Below are 17,643 nucleotides of genomic sequence, written 5' to 3'. Positions count from 1 at the left end.
AATGCATCTATACATGGGGCAATTTCTTGGGGGACTCTCCACTGCAAACACAGCAATAATTTTCACCAATCCAAATTGCCATGCTTGCGAAACGCTCAAAATGCAAGATGATATCCTAGGATCATAACAAATCAAGAACTGAGGTGCCACCAGCAAAATACGCTTTGAGCCACCACACATCATGCACCCACGCATCCAGGTGAGGGTCTTCTACAAGATGGCATTGGATCCCACCTGGCCCAGAGCCCCCTCCAAGTGCATGGCACGGTCAAGCGCACTAATGCTCACCAGCAGCAGCCAAAACATGTATGTGGTGGGGGAATCAAGAACTGGGGGTCTCAATCACAGAACATGCTTTGGGCCACCACAAATCAGACACACAACTGGAAGGATGTAATCTGCGATACAGCATTTTAATCCACCACTCATGGGTGCACCACAGTCAAGTGCATCTAGACACACCAACAATAGCCAAAATTGGGGCAGGGCAAGGAACTGGGGAAATGGGAACCCAAAGTATAGGTCTTGGCCAAAAGATGGATCCTATGACTCAACAGAAGAGGGCAGAGCTTGCATTTGATCTTAATTGGCAATGCCCGTGACATTAACTTGGAGGTGGATTGGGTCAACATGCATAGTCAAATCTTAGCTGAGTATATGGCCAGCTGGTTTTCCATAGCCATTTTTGTTTCTTTTAAAAGCTGCTTGGCCAACACGCATCAGGTTACCATTTGGTGACAAACCATGAAACTACTGCACTGTCATTTCCCTTACGGGTCATCCTCACATTTATTTCCCTCCAAAATGACCAGGTTCCAGTTCGAAAATGATACTGATATCACACCACCTTTACCAGCTGTGGGAGGAAGATAATTTATCAGTTGATGTGGGGAAGAAGCATCGCTTGCCAAATTCCTACTTGCTACGCAGTTGTCACGCAGAGGTGCCCCGTCAGAATTTTTACCCAATAGGAACAGTATGCGGAGAAAATCTTACGCCCTGTTTGATTCAGTGAAACGTGGAAAGGTTAAAGATGGGAGGGGGAAAGCCCTAGAAGCGGCAAATGCATACTCAAAATAATTTTACTCGCCTCCACCCCCGATCTCTTAAAACAGACTATTACTTGTGCTCACAACCAAGGGCTGGGGAAATGGTAGCTCCTGTCTTTATTGCATGTTTATGGCTAGCAACCCGATCCTAAGCGTGTTTACTCTGAGCTCACGTCTACTTGGCTCATAGGGATTTATGCTTGGGTTTAGGATCGCAGCCGGATCCGATTCTAATCCGGTTATGGGTGGGGTGGGCGTGCAAATCAATGGCCATATAGGAAACAACGATGGCGAATTATTCCAGATTAATACACACACCCATACCATAGCTGTCAACGTTTGCCTTTTTTAAAGGCAAATTCCCTTATTCCGAATAGGATTCCTCGCAAGAAAAGGGAAAAGTTGACAGCTATGACACACACGCAACTACAGGAACAGATACTGCAAGTGCTGCGAAACGGCGCGTCGACCTCTCCTCCTGGATGTGGCGCCGATGGCCGTGGAGCAAGGCGCCTAGCCAGACAAGCTGCGAGCTTCCTCTCCCACCGCCTGCTCTTGCAGCCGAGGCGGCAGGCGCTGCTCCGTCTGAAGCAGCCCAGCCCAGGCAGGGGGAGGGATTGCACAAGCCCCGGAGCAGAAAATGGTCGGGCGGGGTTGGTGCGAGAGGCGAAGCTAGCCGGGGACGCCGCCGTGCCGAGAAGAAGGGGAAGCGCAGCAACGCCGGAGACCCTCTTTTTTTTCTTTTCTGTTTTTGGCCTTCGTCGTCATCCGGGCTGTTGTTTTCCCTGCTGTCGACCGATATTATTGCATGCATGCAGCGGATTTAAGCACCGGCCGCCGCAGCCGCCCGGGCAACATGCAGCTGTCTCCCTGCGGGGCGGAGGAAGCGGAGTGAGGAGGAGCCGCAGCGGCGGGTTTCTGCTTTCTTCTTCTTCATTTGCGTGCGTCTTTCTCCTCCTCCCGCCACCCCGCCTTGTTTGGGCTTTTTGCTCGCGGGAAAATGGAGCCTTTCCCCAGTAACGGTGAGTACGACAGCTCCTTCCTCCCCTCTGTCTCTCTGTCTGGCCTTTCGGCTCGCCAGCTGTAACCAGACTCCTCCTCGCCCCTCATGCTGTTGCTGCTGCTGGAGGAGAGCTCCGAGGGTGGCAGAAAGCACCCGGCCCCGAGGCGGCAACAAGAGAGAGGCCGTGCGCCCCGGCGGCTGTGCCGGGAAAGGGAGACTTGCTGCATCCGCGCAAGGCCGCGCGCAGCCTGAAGGTCAGGGGGTCGCCTCCCCAAAAGGAAAGCGCCGGGGTGAAGGAGCCATGCGCGCGCGCCCACCCTCCGCCTCGCCTCCACCCGCAACTTGAAGCTCTGAGCTAAGCGAGTTCGGACGACCCCCGAGGCTCCTGGAAAGGAAAGTTTGGCGGGAGGAAGCCTCCTCGTGGCCTGAAGCGAGGCGCTTCTGAGGCGCACCAGCGCCTCTGGATTGGAAAAGTAGGAGCGCCCAGCTAGGCGACCCTTCCAGGGAGGAAGAGCTTTCAGTGGGGCTGGAGTGGCCTGTCCGTGTGGACAAGAGCCCTTCTTTGGAAGGGTACCTGCGAAGAGCTACAACCTTGGCCTTGGGGCAGCAGCCCCATCTTGAATGAGGCAAACGCTCCCCAACCTGTTGTAACTTGCTCTCTTGGTTTATTGACTTTTCCATTTCCAAAGCTCCTTCGAACTATGCGCCGGTTTGCTCAAATGTCCCCGCTGTGTCGGTTTTGTTTTCAGCCCAAAGGCTCAATGCTAGGATGGAAGATGGCGACAAACTTTAGACATGCTGACTGTTGTTCAGTAGGCCGACAAACTTGACTTTAGTGGGGCTTGTTGTGGGCAGGGGACACCTAGCGAACCACTTCAGTGTCTGGGACAAGAAGCATTGCCTTCTCTACCCATGAACTCTAAATAATTGACCATTATTTTTGTTTAATAAACTTGCATACAGTATCTCCTTTTTTAAAAGTTACTGCTATTTAGAGAAAATCCACAAACCACATCTCGCCTAAACAAAAGGAGAACCAAGACTACTACTTGAGTTTTTAGTGCAAGGATTGTTAGCAGCTGTGGGGGGGGGGGGTGTTATAAAAAGTTAAAACCTTTGAAGCCATTCAGTGTAACTGCAAAATTGTTTGTTTGTTTTACTCCCATACTATTTACATGATGATTGCGGCAGTGAGTCTTGTGGCTCCCTTCAAGACTTAATAAACATGGTGTGAGGTTTCATAGACTAGTTTATTTCAGGAGATGAATGAAGTGTTGCCCTGTGTTACATGTGTATATATATGCATATAGTTGAGGCGGGGGATTGTAAACTGAAGTCAGAAGATAATTGTGTTCTTACTTAGGAGGACAACATTTCATGCACCTAATGAAGTGAAATGTAGTCCATGAAATCTTATGGCATAAAACATTTGTTTGCCTGTAAGGTGTCATAAGATTCGCTCCTGTTTTTACCAACTGTGTTGTTTTTCACATATAAGATTTCATTCCCTGCCAGAATTTAGCTGTAAAATGCAAGGGGTGCTCTCAAATCTCCAAACTACATGACAGTTTGGAGTGGCAAACATTATCTGGCACCATCAAATTGATGATGTCAGGGAAACTTGTTAGGCAGAATGCAAGAGTAACAGTTCACAGGTGTGAAAATGTCTTCAAGCTGTTTAAAATAGATAGAATGCTAATATTATGGAAGAATCTCTGTGATCTTTTCCTACATTTTAAAAAAGCTTTATGAAGCAGTAGCACACACATACCAAAAAAAAAAAAACCCCAACAAAAAAACCCAGAATCAATATTGGAACCTGGGAATTTCCCCCTATATAGAGGCCTTGTGTGTGGCTTTAGTCTGTAAAACTTTGTACTGCTTAAATTGAATTCATGCACGTTGCGCAAAACACTCACAAGAGTTTATCACAAGAAATAAGAGATGCGTGGGACAACATGTTACCTTCATAAAGGCATGATTCCAAATCCAGATTTGCCAGCATAACCAGAGGCAGATGTTGCAAATATGATGCCCTCTGGTTGGATTAAACTCCCATTAATCCTGACCTTTGGCCATGCTGGCTGGGACTGATGGGAGTTGTAGTCCAACAACAGCTGGAGGGCACAGCTTGCTTTCTCTGATCTAGGGACAGGAGCATTTGAAGTGTGGGAAGGACTAATGACCTTCCAGGTGTGGGAAGGACTAATGATACATCCCACCCACCAACCCCACCTCCCCTTAAGTGACTCCAAGGCTGTTTGTTTCTCACTAACTGGGCAAGGCTTTTGGTTTTAAAAACTTGCTGTGGCAGGAAGTGAGAGAGTGGAACTTGCTTAAAGGGGCTGGGGGCCATTTGCAGACGAGAGAGGTGGATGGATTAAAAGTAAACCCTTTCCCCCACCTAACAAATGGTTTCCTGCCTTTGATTAGTGTTTTGAGAAAGTATAGTGAGTAACTATTATTATTATTATTATTATTATTATTATTATTATTATTATTATTATTACATTTCTATAGGATCCTTCATCTAAGGATCACAGGGCAGTTTACAATATAAAAACAGATAGATAGATAGATAGATAGAACAGACAGTACTCCTTTGCTTTGGTATAATTCTTAGTTGCCTGTACATGAGAATGTTCCTCAAGCATTCGTCTGAGACATGTCAAGGTTTCATTTATGGAGCATGTTATTGCATTTTTAACCACTGGCACCTGCAGCAGGTCCTTTTCCTGAGACAGGAGATACTATAGTAAGACCATACAAATGTCCTCCAAAGTGTCCTAAAACCCTTTTCCTTAAATGATATAGATTAGGAAGAAATGGGCTACTGGGCCAATGCCACTTTGGTTCAATTCACATGGTCTCTTATCCTGGGATATTTTATCTTGCGTCTTATTAACCCCGTCCGTTGGATGGCTGCTGCTGCTGCTTCATTTTGTTGCATTTATATATAGCTTTTATGATGAGGCACCCAAGGCAGTTTACAATTTTAAATGTCTAAAACACAGGGTCCCAACTCTATGATTTTTTAAAATGATATAACATTTGTTTGGTAGAGGGAAGGAGACGGGCTCTGATGTTGCCTGTGCCTTCCTGCTCCCTCATCTTTCTTCCTCCTAACAGGTGGTGTCTTTCGGCCCTGTAGGCCTTGTGAATCATGATTGTGTTTTAAAGAATTCATATGTTATAGCAAGCGTCATTCAGGTAGAGTATATTGGCATTTAAATTCTTTGCTTGCTTCTAAGCCACAGCACTTGAACAGGGAAAGGAGACACATAATTTGATCTGCCAAAGCTTACTCTTGTTCTGGCAGAACAGGAAATATAAGTATTTCTGTTTCAGAGGGTAATCACATATTATGTTTGGGGTTTTTTCTTACTCAGTTACATCTGTCTTGTATCCATTTCTGCTATTTCTCCCCGTTAAAACTTAAAAAAACACACCACATCTCAGTGCCCTTCCATCTGGGCTCTAGTCAAACCTCTTCCATTGTTTAAAACCACCATGTTCCTTTCAGTGTCTTTTCATCTTTGCTTTACTCAAACTTCTCCCTTTTTTAAAAAAACCACCACTTTCCCTATCTCAGTGGGGAAGTGCTCTCTCTCTCTCTCTCTCTCTCTCTCTCTCTCTCTCTTTCACACCCCCACCAATGCCTTCCATTAACCTGCCCCCACAAGTCATTTACTGTACTACAGACATGAGTTTCCTTCTTTTTCTTCCTCCTTCCCCTGCCTATAGAATCACAGAAACAGACTGAAGACAAAGTAGTGTAAATGCAGTATAGACAGAAAAATCATTATCAGTCAGATGCAAATGTGTTCCGGTCTCTAGTCAAGATTTATCTTCTTCTCAGTACTGCTTTGTTTTGTTGACTGTGAATCTCAGGGGCCTGAGGAGAACCTCTAGTTTCTGGCTGACTCATGTTGTTGTTTAGTCGTGTCCGACTCTTCGTGACCCCATGGACCAGAGCACGCCAGGCACTCCTGTCTTCCACTGCCTCCCGCAGTTTGGTCAGACTCATGTTTGTAGCTTCGAGAACACTGTCCAACCATCTCGTCCTCTGTCGTCCCTTCTCCTTGTGCCCTCCATCTTTCCCAACATCAGGGTCTTTTCCAGGGAGTCTTCTCTTCTCATGAGGTGGCCAAAGTATTGGAGCCTCAGCTTCACGATCTGTCCTTCCAGTGAGCATTCAGGGCTGATTTCCTTAAAAACATTTAAATACATGATTCCTTATACCTTTTTTTGTAAACGTGCATTGTGTTTGCTAGCACCCAGGCTGTCACAGAAATGGATGGAATTATTTGTTAGTAAGCTATTACTTGACACCAGTAGTATAACCATATGAAACTGAATTTGCCAGAGATAAAATTGCGAGAATGGAATGGCTAAAGTTGGCTAGCTTAAGCCCATAAAGCAATATCCTTTGTACATTACACCTGCAATGTAACCAATTGATCCAAGAGATAATGATTATGTCCAGTCATACCTCGGGTTGAAGTAGCTTAGGGTTGAGCATTTTCGGGTTGCGCTCTGCGGTGACCCGAAAGTGACGGAACACGTTACTTCCAGGTTTCGCCGCATGCGCAGACACTCAAAATGATGTCACGCACATGCGCAGAAGCGGCGAATCGCAACCCACGCAGATGCAGGTTGCGTTCGCTTCAGGATGTGAACAGGGCTGTGGAACGGATCCCGTTCACATCCAGATGTACCACTGTATGGTGTTTTATAGTCTTGTTTTCAGTTCTCAATTTAAGTCTTTTATTTCTTCAGTGTGACTAAGTCTATGTGCATATGTGCATATGTGGTTGTGTTCTTGGTTTACCTTAACCATTATTTGAACTGTGTGCTATTTCCATAAGAAACAGTTTGAGGTGTTCCAACATTTGTTGCTTTGGTTTGGCATCTCTGGAATTGAGAGTTTAATGTGCTAAGACAAGGTATTCGTCAAAGGTAGGTCAAGGAATCATTAGGTTTAAATGGAGGTACTGGAGTAAAAGTTGACTTGCGTTCTTGTAGAAGAGACTTCGATTCTTGTTACAGAATGACAGGTGTTTTCTCATACCACTATGTTCAGAAAACATAATGTTATGCGCAATGTTCAAAACTCCCATTGTTCTAAGGCGCATTTTGCTCTAGGTGCTAAAAAGCAAGCAATTTCTGAGCTCTGGACTCAGCACTGTGCCTAAGATTTCAGATTAAAATCTCCACTCCTAACACTGAGGGTGTGGGAGGAGAAATTCCTGCCTGCTCGACTTCCAAGAAATCACAGCATCAGGCAAGCTGATGGGTTTTGCCTCTCAGCTGGCCTTACAGAAAGGCACCGTTTTGAGGGACCCTCATAAGAATATTAAGGGGGCAGGCAGGGGACGCATGACTTTGTTTTTTGCAGTCTTAAGATGACTAGACCATGTGAAAAATGAACGTAAATTCATTAATTTTCAGCTTTGTGTGCTTGTTATAAAAAAGTGTGCCTAGACATTCCATTGTTGCGCCCATAACCTAGGTTTAAGGTGCCATTTACGTAGCTCCTAGTTTTCATATCTCAGTTTCTAACACTGGTTATGTGGTTGTCGTATCAGATTTAGGGATGTGTTTATACTTAGCCTTTCCCCCCTTCCAGGCAAGCTGATTAAGCTTTAATGAGTACATTGAAAGGATGTGATAAGAGCATGCAACTAAACTAATTTTAATTACTAAATTTTTTAAAGATGCTTTGGAAGAAAGAATTAGAAATAAACTAGGATTGGTATAGGATTGAATGAAAATGAGCATAGCATTTTGGCCATTTTCCACTACATTAGTAGTTTTTATTTCTGTTGACACTTTCTGATGGAATATTAAAGTCAGCCAGGTTAAGAAAGCAGAAGGCCACAATCCAAATCTCATTTGTTAAGACCCTTATCTGCTCTGCTGACATTTGTATGTTACCCTGTTTTGGCTTACCCGGCCGGAAGTGTACTAGTCTTAGTATCACATCATTGAAGAGAGGCTATAATCATATGATAACTCTACGCTGCAATAAAATACTCCCCACAGATTCAAACAATTATTACATTACAGTCAAATACTGACAGAGAGATGAATTGCATACAGGAAAACAACAGGTAATTCTTCAAGGGCAAAGGGGACTCTAGTCTGCTGATGAAACCTTTTACAGAAACACATGACTAACAGGGTGAATTAATTTGAACATTTGATTTAAGTTGCCAAGGGGGCGAAAGACAAATTTAAGTTTAATGTTATAAATACACAGCCATATGATGGGAGTTGATCACATAAGTCCCAACCATGGAAGTGGTAGTCTGCTGCATGTGTGTGTTGATTCTTTGGAAAGACCCATGTGATTGGCCCCCATCATGTTATAAAAAAATGGCTGCCAGACTGCTAGTGCAATCCTTAAAGGAACCACCAATGGAAGATATTGTGGAGAACAAGCAGTTTGTCCTTCAGCACCATTTTGTGTGTGTGTCTTAAAAACTTTATTTTGGGTTTCCTTTTTGACAAGCGTGCAGAAAAGTTGGAGTGTGCATGTTCCTTTTGGAGTCTTATGAAGTCCAGTTTATAAAGAGACCTGGATTCCAAATTGATTTCTAAGATTTCCTGAGTGCAGAGGACAGATAAAGAGAGGGGGAGGATTTTTGACAAGTGCAGCCTTTGGAGAGGTTCTGATTGTACCCTCTGTGTTCCATTTGTTTCATTGAGATACAGCTTTTGACTTTGCCTTCTTGTTAGGTTTTTAGGTTGAATTCCTAAGGATTGTGTTGCTCAACGTATCTCAGCAATTTTGTTCTTTAGAATTTAGTCAAGTGTTTCTGAAATTCTTGCTGTTCACATGCTACTTATATTTGGGAGTTCATAACCCATTTCTCCCCTCCCTCACCAAGGAGGAACAAGTTCATTGAAATAATATGGCTTCTCCTGTCTTCCCTATATTCCTGCAATACCTCACAATTCCACCATTAACTACATGTTCATGGAGTTGTTTCCTAGCGAGAGCAATGAGCAATGTAAATAATTTTAAGTGACCCTGATAGGGATGGAAAGAGCTATGCTTTCATTTTAGAGGAAAAGAGTTGAGTAGGATTTGTACTCATTTGTTCCTTTCACTGGTTAAAATGTTGAAATATTGAAAACTATTTTTAAAGCGCATTAGACTAAAGATGCGGGAAACATGGCCTATGCAGATGTCAGCTGTGGGTAGTTCTCTAGGTAAACGAAAGTTGTACAACAATACAGGATGCAACTAACTTCTTACATCTACTCCCAGTTTTCAGGAACCATGAAAATGTGGGTGAGTCAGTTGCATGTAATTAAATATACAGCTTTAACCACACAGAGTAGCAGTGAACTTGTTAACTTTAAATATGAAAGGCGTGGTTTTTCAATTCACATATGACACGTGTAACTTTTACTTTCTGGCACATCAGAGTTGGAGTTTTGATGTTGCAGACAGTCTCTATTGATCCCCCTCTCCCAGTTCATGTTCATAAGTTAATATATGAAAAGTTTCCCTTAAACTGGTGCAGGGTAACCATCTGCCGGGTATTTCAGCAGAACAAGTTGTTCAGCATACCTTTCTCTGCAAAGGACTTGAACCAAAGTTGCCTGAAGGGTTTTGTAGCAAATCTTTATAAGTAAGCCCAGGTGAGAAACTCTTAAAACAGATGTTAAGTTTCAGAAGCTGCTGTTACTGCAGTTATATGTGGGCATTTCACAGTTCTCCAGTTTTTATCATTTACAGAAACTTGTAGCAACAAAGGATCTAGAAAAACCTGATCAGATTCCCTGTTCGCGTGCAACACAGGTCAATATTAACTAAAGTATAGGAATTTGGACACCAATTAATGTATAGTCCTTTTGCTTCAGCTAGAGGCATGTTCTATGCCATTTCTCCCTTCCTCTAATGCACATCAATGAGAGATGGTATGGTGAGCATTTGCTACTCAGTGTCCTACCGTTTTGAATGTTGATTTAAATGCCTACTATCTTTTAAATGGGTCTTAATAGTCTACCAGTCATTGCCAATGGGTTGGGGGAAAGAAGTGCTATGAAAACATCTGTGATACAGCTATCATAATAGCAGCAATTGTACTGTGCTCTCTAAGGTAGCCTTCACCAAACTAGTGTCCTCCATATGTTTTGGACTACAATTTAAATATTTTTTCTTGGTTTTACTGTTTTATCATTTGTACATCGCTTTGAGGTTTGTTTGTTTGGTTGGTTGGTTGGTTGGTTGGTTTTCTTTTTACAATTAAGCGGTGTAAAAAATTTTGTTAAACAAATAAAGCAATTCCGATCAGCTTCAGGCAGCTAGCTTGGGAAGTACAATTTTCTGCAGCGAAATAATTTGCATAATAATGAAAATAGTGCTGGTTATACTTGGCAAGTTATTGGCATAATGTTGCTTGCTAATGCTTTTTTCCTTTTTTAATGAGTTTGCTTTGAAGGGTAGGGTGGGGGAGAATTTTATTATTGGACTCAAATGGTCTTTATTGAAGCTTTGCTTTAAAAAAAAGTCAGGTGAGGTTTTATATGACATAGTTGTTATAAAGTTGTGTGCCGCCTCAATTGCCTTTGAGCATAGAAAGGCAAGAAAGATGAATAAATGTAAATGTGAGCCATAGTTTGGGAAAGTCTTTAACCAAATGCATATGATGATGATGATGTCAATGATTTAGTTGTGGTGCATGTTATGTTCTGGTAAAAGTCACAGATAGAAGCCAGTGTTATGCTGACTTTGTCGGTCCGACTTGGTAAAAATCCTTATGCATGAACTAACGGAGGCACTTCAATCCTTCTTGGAGGTTTTCGATAAAAGATTGAGCTGGAATCTTGTCACAGGTGCTCAGAGCACAGGCTATTCTGTATTACATGATTTCCATTTCATGGCTTGCTCTGAACTGCTGCTTGTCCAGATTTAAAACAGTTAGTATTACATTAATACTCTTTATAAAAGTCTAGATCTATTGCATTTTAATTAAGGCATTTCTAATACACAGTGTTTGGTGGTGAAAGTATAGCATAAAACTGTTATATGTGGTACAGGTTTCATGTAAGAAGTATTACTTTGTGGTGTTGGTAGTTTCATTCAGGCGCCCCTTGCGTAAGAGCCCCTTGCCAAGTAGATAGCCCCAATTTCCATACTATCATGTGTTGGGTTGAAATAAACGACAGACGAATGACAAGTGTCATATGGGAGGCATCTCTCGAGCAAGTCTCGGGGAGACCCTTTTATTGAATATTACAGCATTGCCACGTATGTGCTTGTTGCTGATTGGTTAACACAAATACATTGCAAGGGTTGCATATAAGACATTAATCATCAATAGATTAAAGGTTGGGAAAAGGAACACAGAGTTGGACAGGCGTGAAGACCTCGTAATTAAACAATTACTAATGATTGATATAGCAAGACTTAAACTATAACTAGTGATCGATATAGCAAAACTTAACAGGGCATAACTATTGTATTCCATAGATGTGGTCAACCATGCTTTAAGAACAGGTCAGGGTATGTTTCATGAACTCAATGTGAACTGAACATTCTAGGAAGGAATGTCTCAGCTCAGAGCAGTTTGCCGGACTCATGTGCAGAAGCAAATGTGCAGAAGCAAAACTTCCCATCAATCATGGCACATTGTTGGCTACAGCTAGCATAGAAATGGACTCATCCACTTGTTAAGTAACTTTTGCTAATTAAATCTTCTGCATAAAGCTGTCCCTGCATGAACACATGTCCACTGTGTTCCTTCATGGGTACCATAATGAGAGACACAACCATCCACATACATGCAAACTATGCTTGAAAAGCCCCAAAGCCCCAACCACCCAACAATTCAAACAGCTGATATGCTTCTTTTGTGTTTCAGATCGAATTCCATTACCTAGGAATATGATTGAAAACAGCATGTTTGAAGAAGAACCTGATGTGGTTGACCTGGCTAAAGAGCCCTGTTTGCATCCCTTGGAGCCTGACGAAGTGGAGTATGAGCCAAGGAGTTCTCGGCTCCTTGTCCGTGGTCTGGGAGATCACGAAATGGATGAGGATGAAGAGGACTATGAATCGTCAGCCAAACTTCTGGGAATGTCTTTTATGAATAGAAGCACAGGCCTGCGTGGTAACACAGTGGGCTACAGGCAGAATTCAGACGGATCGTGTTCTGCACCGTCTGTAAGGACCACAGTGATTTGTGCTGTTGTTCTTGTGATTGCTGTCTCCGTAATAATGGCAATCTACCTTCTTCCCAAATGTACCTTTACCAAAGAAGGCTGTCATAAGCAAAACCACACAATGGACGATATATATCCTTTGGCAACAAACGGAAAGCCCTTTCCATGGGCAAATTTCAGGCTACCAAGTGCTGTTGTGCCAGTACATTATGATATTGTCTTGCAGCCAAACTTAACCACTATGAAGTTTTGGGGTTCAGTCCAGATAACTGTGAAAGTCCTCCAGGTGACCTGGCATATCATTCTTCACAGCTCAAAACTTAACATTACCAAGGTAACTCTTTCTTCATCAGGCTCAAGCCAGCCAAAGCAAGCCGAACTTCGGGAATATCCACTGAATGACCAGATTGCAATTTTTGCCCCCGAGGCTCTCCTTGTAGGACAACAATATAACATCAACATGGAGTATTCCTCTAATTTATCAGAAAGTTACTCTGGCTTTTACCGAATCGCTTATAACAATGACAACAGAAATTCAACAAAAAGGTAAAGTTGGGAAATAATGTATTTCTACCTCATTTGTAATACATTATGGGAGTTGAAGTATAGCAGTATCTGGAAGCTCACAGGATTCTCACTCATAATTTAAGGAACCTGCCACCTCCTCCTTGAATTTTTTCAAGTGATCTACATGAAGTGTACTGCCCAAGACAAAATTATAAACCTAGTTCAAATCTCTTTGTTACCATAAACCTAGTAGATAGATTTGGGCAAGCTACATTCAGTTTTAGACCATGTGCAACATGGAGATGATAACATTGCTTTCCTTAACTGGATTGTTCTAAGAATTACTGAGAGTGTATGCAAAGTGTTTTGAATATTCAAGGCACTCCATAAAATGTTAAGTATGTGTTGAAAAGTTCAAGCATTCTGAACAAGGAAAACTTCTTTTGTAATCTTTTGATGTTGCAGTTGTTGACTGTGCCTTTGGGTCTGGGAATTAAACCTGCTAAAATGTTCTTCAGGAGTAAAAAGGAAAGTGTTCATCCTCTCCACTAGTTTTTGTTCCTTTAGTTAGAATGCAGGCATATATGTAGACTGTAAACTAAGTTTGGTTTTTGTTATCAAGCCTTGATCAAAACCAAATTCTAGAATTCAATCTAGAATTTTTGTTTGAGCCAGATCTTTGTGTAGCTTAATCTGTTGGGATACAGCAGATCTTTTGTAAGGTACATTAAGCTAGGGCTAGTATAAGGAACCTAAAAGGTACAGTGGTAGACATCTCAGAGCTTGTTTACAGGTGGCCTGAGAAACTATTTTTAAGACTCATATGAAATTATGAAGTAATAAATATACATCATAATAAATATGCAAATTCCAAGCAGGAGCTGCATTGCCAAATATTCATGTGATCCTAATGTCATAGTAATAAATTTTGCAATTTTTTTGGTACAGTTTTTGACAGGGTAGCAGTATTACCTTTCCTGAACAAATGCATAGAGCTATACAATTTTCCTTTTAAGTATATTTTTCTCAACAGCTAATGGCTGATAATGATAACAGCAAATGGATTTTCTTTTGATTTTCATCAGGTGGCTTGCAGCAACCCAGTTTGAACCCTTGTCAGCAAGGTCAGCTTTTCCGTGCTTTGATGAACCAGCATTCAAAGCCACTTTCCAAGTCTCTGTCAAGAGAGATAATCAGCATTCTGCTTTGTCAAATATGCCAAAGGTAAAATCCTGCCATATTATTGTTCGTGGGAGATGGGTACCTATGCTGCTATGCTCCACTGGATATATAGCATGGGCACCTCTGGCTGAAGGTGGCCCTCAAGGCCTCTCTTCCCGCCCTTGGAATTATCCTGAGGTCATGCCTTACACTGCCTCTGCTCCTTAAGTGCTTTAAACCTGGCTGGAATGTGACCTTGAACTGTGGTGATGCCTCTTATTCACCTGTATGGAGAGGGAGGGGTGTGTGTGTGTGTGTGTGAGAGAGAGAGAGAGAGAGAGAGACCTCTGACTCTTGCATGGTTGTAATGTAGCCCTACTGTAGAAAGTTAAGAGTTGGAACCACTGTCCTGCCCATGTCTGTCTGTGGCCGACTTACCTGCAACCCCCAGAATGTTGTCTATCAGAGGATCTGTTTCACAAGCTGAAAAAAGCATCGAACCACTGGTATATAATATATGCCTCGGAATACCAGTGGCTGGCAATCACAAGCTGGAGAACACCTTTGTGTTTTCTTTGTGGTATTCCCATAAGCATCTCATTGCCCACTATGGTAACAGAATTCCCGACTAGATGGGACTTTGCTCTTACATTCTTAATAATGTGCTCATGGTTGTTGGCACAAAACAGCTGTTTAGTTCATCACATGACATGGCATTCTGTGCTTTGCCTTTGCTTTTATGATGCAGAAAAATGTGAATATGTTGGCATTGTGTGGCTATAGGGAACTTGGAAACAAAAGAGCCATACAAAAAGTCCTGTTTCCCACAAAGGCCAGCTGGATGCCTCTGAGAAGTCCACAAGCTGGTTATGAAGGCAATAGCCTTCTCCTGCTTGCTCCCAGAATCTGGTGTTGCATTTGGTAACCCTTTCACTTTCCACTGGAAGGTTAAATGCAGTAAGGTCTATGATTTTCCAGCTGGGAAATGTGGTACTTGGTTCTCTGTGCTGTTATGGTAGCTGTGTATTGGTTGCTATTTATGGCGCTGGTTGGGGTGAAATGGAAAGCACGGCAGCACCATTTTGCCCATGTTCTTTAAGATCCAGGAGGCCCAAAAGGTGAAGAACCTGTGGCAGAAAGATGATGTTGGACATCCAATTCTTATCAGGCCCAGCCAGTCCAGCAGCATCTGGAGAGCTGCAGGTTCTCCACCCCTGCTTGAGACAAATGGAGTTGGGGAGGAAGCATCTATGAAATTGATGGAACAGGGAACAGGACTCAGCCATAGCAATCAACAAGTCAGTTAAATCTCAGACAGGTGTTGGTGCTCTCTATATAAAAGGTAAAGGGACCCCTGACCGTTGGGTTCAGTCATGGACGACTCTGGGGTTGCGGCGCTCATCTCGCTTTATTGGGTGAGGGAGCTTCCGGGTCATGTGGCCAGCATGACTAAGCTGCTTCTGGCAAACCAGAACGCTCACGGAAACACCGTTTACCTTCCTGCCGGAGCGGCACCTATTTATCTATTTGCACTTTGACGTGCTTTCAAACTGCAAGGTTGGCAGGAGCTGGGACCAAGCAACGGGAGCTCACCCTGTTGCGGGGATTTGAACCACCGACCTTCTGATCGGCAAGCCCTAGGCTCTGTGGTTTAGACCACAGTGCCACCCGTGTGGTGTTGGTGTTCTCTATATACCCTATACCAAGTTTTTTGTCTTCTGGTTCTGGCCATTTTAAAAAATGTGGTTTGACAAGCAATCCGCAGATAGGATATCTCTCTGCAGTGTGTCTTCTAGGGAGGCCCAACTGATGAGATATGAATCCGGGATTCATTATATTTGTTTTAGTCTGTTAGATATAATGTCTGTGTGTATCAGTAAATTAGCCTCATTCTATGTATATGTGGTGATAGGACTGCCACATCAAAACTGTAGGGGCAAAAGTGGGAGTTGAGCGCGTATGAGTTTTTCCTAATCCTTTGCTTATCTTTTTATCTTTTTTTTTGCAAGCTATTCATGGCCCGTTTGCCACTGCTTCTTGGTCCATTCTGTAGCTTCGGCACAGTTTTTCTTAAAAAATAAGAGCAGCTTGCTTAGGCAGCAGAGGTCATACAAGGAGTGTAATGTCATGGAGTGTAATGTCATGTAGCCATGAAGCTATTCAGGTTTGACTAAAGGATATTATGAAACCACATCAGAGTAAGCTCAGGAAGCATTGCCTTCTGTCCGAATCGACTTTGTGGTGATATCACAGAGCTAAATTAATTGTGTGACATCACTACAGAGCCAAAACTGAGAGAGTGTCCTAACTCTTCTGGTGAACATTTCTCCCCTGTTTCAACTACTTTTCATGGAACAGACGGAAAAAAGGGTGCCTTACCCTGGGGGTGAAGTTTTTCATAAAACATGTTGCCAACTATTTAGTTTCAGTCATCATAATACTAATTGCAAACCATTGGGCAATACAGGCCTAGGGAAATATCGATATGCAACACTTAACATTTTGCATATTAATTCCAGTTCTAGCCTGTATATATTTTGCATCACTCTATTTCTTTTTTACTGTGTCAACACAGGGTAAGCATCTTTGAGCTTTACTCTTGCCCCAGGGCCTCTAGGTTTCTATTAAACACTTACATTTTGTTTGTGTTTCCAGAAAGCAACCAAATCTCTGGCAGATGGATTGGTTCAAGATGAGTTCTATCCAAGTGTGAAAATGAGCACTTACCTAGTAGCTATCATCGTTGGAAACTTGGCAAATCGCACTAAGGAAACAAATGGGATTCAGGTATGCGTTCCGTTAGCTCTTGAGCATAAGCTTTTTCATTCTCAGAATTTTTCAGGAAGTACCCTTTCTGTGAATTGAAGAAAGCTGTGTCCCCTCCCTTCTGCCAGCATACACTGTCTGAAGTAGGTTGTGGTTTTCTGGCCTAGACCCACCAGAACCAGCCAGCTCTGCTGCTGCTTGCTTGTTTCAAATTACTATGAAGGAATCTCAAAGTTCAGCTAAACCAAATAAGCCACATAGGTATATATTTGTGAACTGCCGCAGGTGGGGCAGTGGTATTACAAATAACCTTGCAGAAGGAAGGGTAGCTTCTTCCTTGGGTTGTTTTTCCTGGGTGTGGCCACAAACTCGCTGCTGACCCAAATATGAAGTTTTGTGTGTCGGAGCCATAAACTCATATTTAGCTCTGTAGAGTCTCAGTTGGTAGTAGCAGCCTATGGTGTATAGCATAGTCGTGGAGCTGCACTCCTGACACCTGCTTCACTGCAGCGTATCTGGGAGGCAGCAAGGTCAGGGCTGCGCTGGTACCCTGGTCTCTACTTGGTCCACACATGCAATGCAGGCCTCTACTGCTTTGCCTTGCCTCAGCCCTATCCAGGTAAGCTAATGTGATGCTACTGTCAGGAAGGCAGCTCTGCCTTACCACAGAAGCTGCTACTGCCAATTGTGAAGGCAGCTTTTGATTTCCCGTGTATTCTCTTTTTTTAATCTCTGGAATAATAACCACTTCTGGTGGTAGTTAGTGGTGGCTCATGGGGGGGGGGATAGAAGCACATGCCACCCCCCTGGGCTCATTGAGAAGACGATGGGGATGAGGTCAGGGGTCCTCTAGGAGGCCAGTATCCATCCAGGGGGTGTGCACACCTGTAGGGCAGCCACAACCAGATCAAAGGTTCCCCAAGGACACGCAGCCACATCCCTGTCCCAGTAAACCCAGTACAACCACTGGGAGGATGC

At 43.1% G+C, this 17,643-nt stretch overlaps 1 protein-coding gene across 3 annotated transcripts in view; it reads left to right on the top strand.

Moving 5' to 3' along the window:
- Positions 1–1,709: 1,709 nt before the first annotated feature.
- LOC308596963 (leucyl-cystinyl aminopeptidase-like) overlaps positions 1,710–17,643 on the top strand; it is a 44,273-nt gene continuing 28,339 nt past the window's right edge. Inside the window, exons 1-4 of one of the 3 annotated variants that reach the window (XM_081212351.1) lie at positions 1,710–2,071; positions 11,931–12,777; positions 13,824–13,962; positions 16,555–16,686. In XM_081212351.1, coding sequence (XP_081068477.1) covers positions 2,050–2,071; positions 11,931–12,777; positions 13,824–13,962; positions 16,555–16,686 — 1,140 coding nt within the window. In that variant the 5' untranslated portion in view covers positions 1,710–2,049. Of the gene's footprint in view, positions 2,072–2,189; positions 2,307–2,386; positions 2,526–11,930; positions 12,778–13,823; positions 13,963–16,554; positions 16,687–17,643 lie in introns of those variants that run through there. The other 2 variants (XM_081212352.1, XM_081212353.1) reach the window with 2 other exon arrangements.

This window comes from Podarcis bocagei, assembly GCF_964188305.1.
Source record: "Podarcis bocagei genome assembly, chromosome: 11".
Taxonomy (NCBI): Eukaryota; Metazoa; Chordata; class Lepidosauria; order Squamata; family Lacertidae; genus Podarcis; species Podarcis bocagei.
Note: the sequence above shows the minus strand (reverse complement) of the source record. Positions and strands in the feature narration are given on the sequence as shown.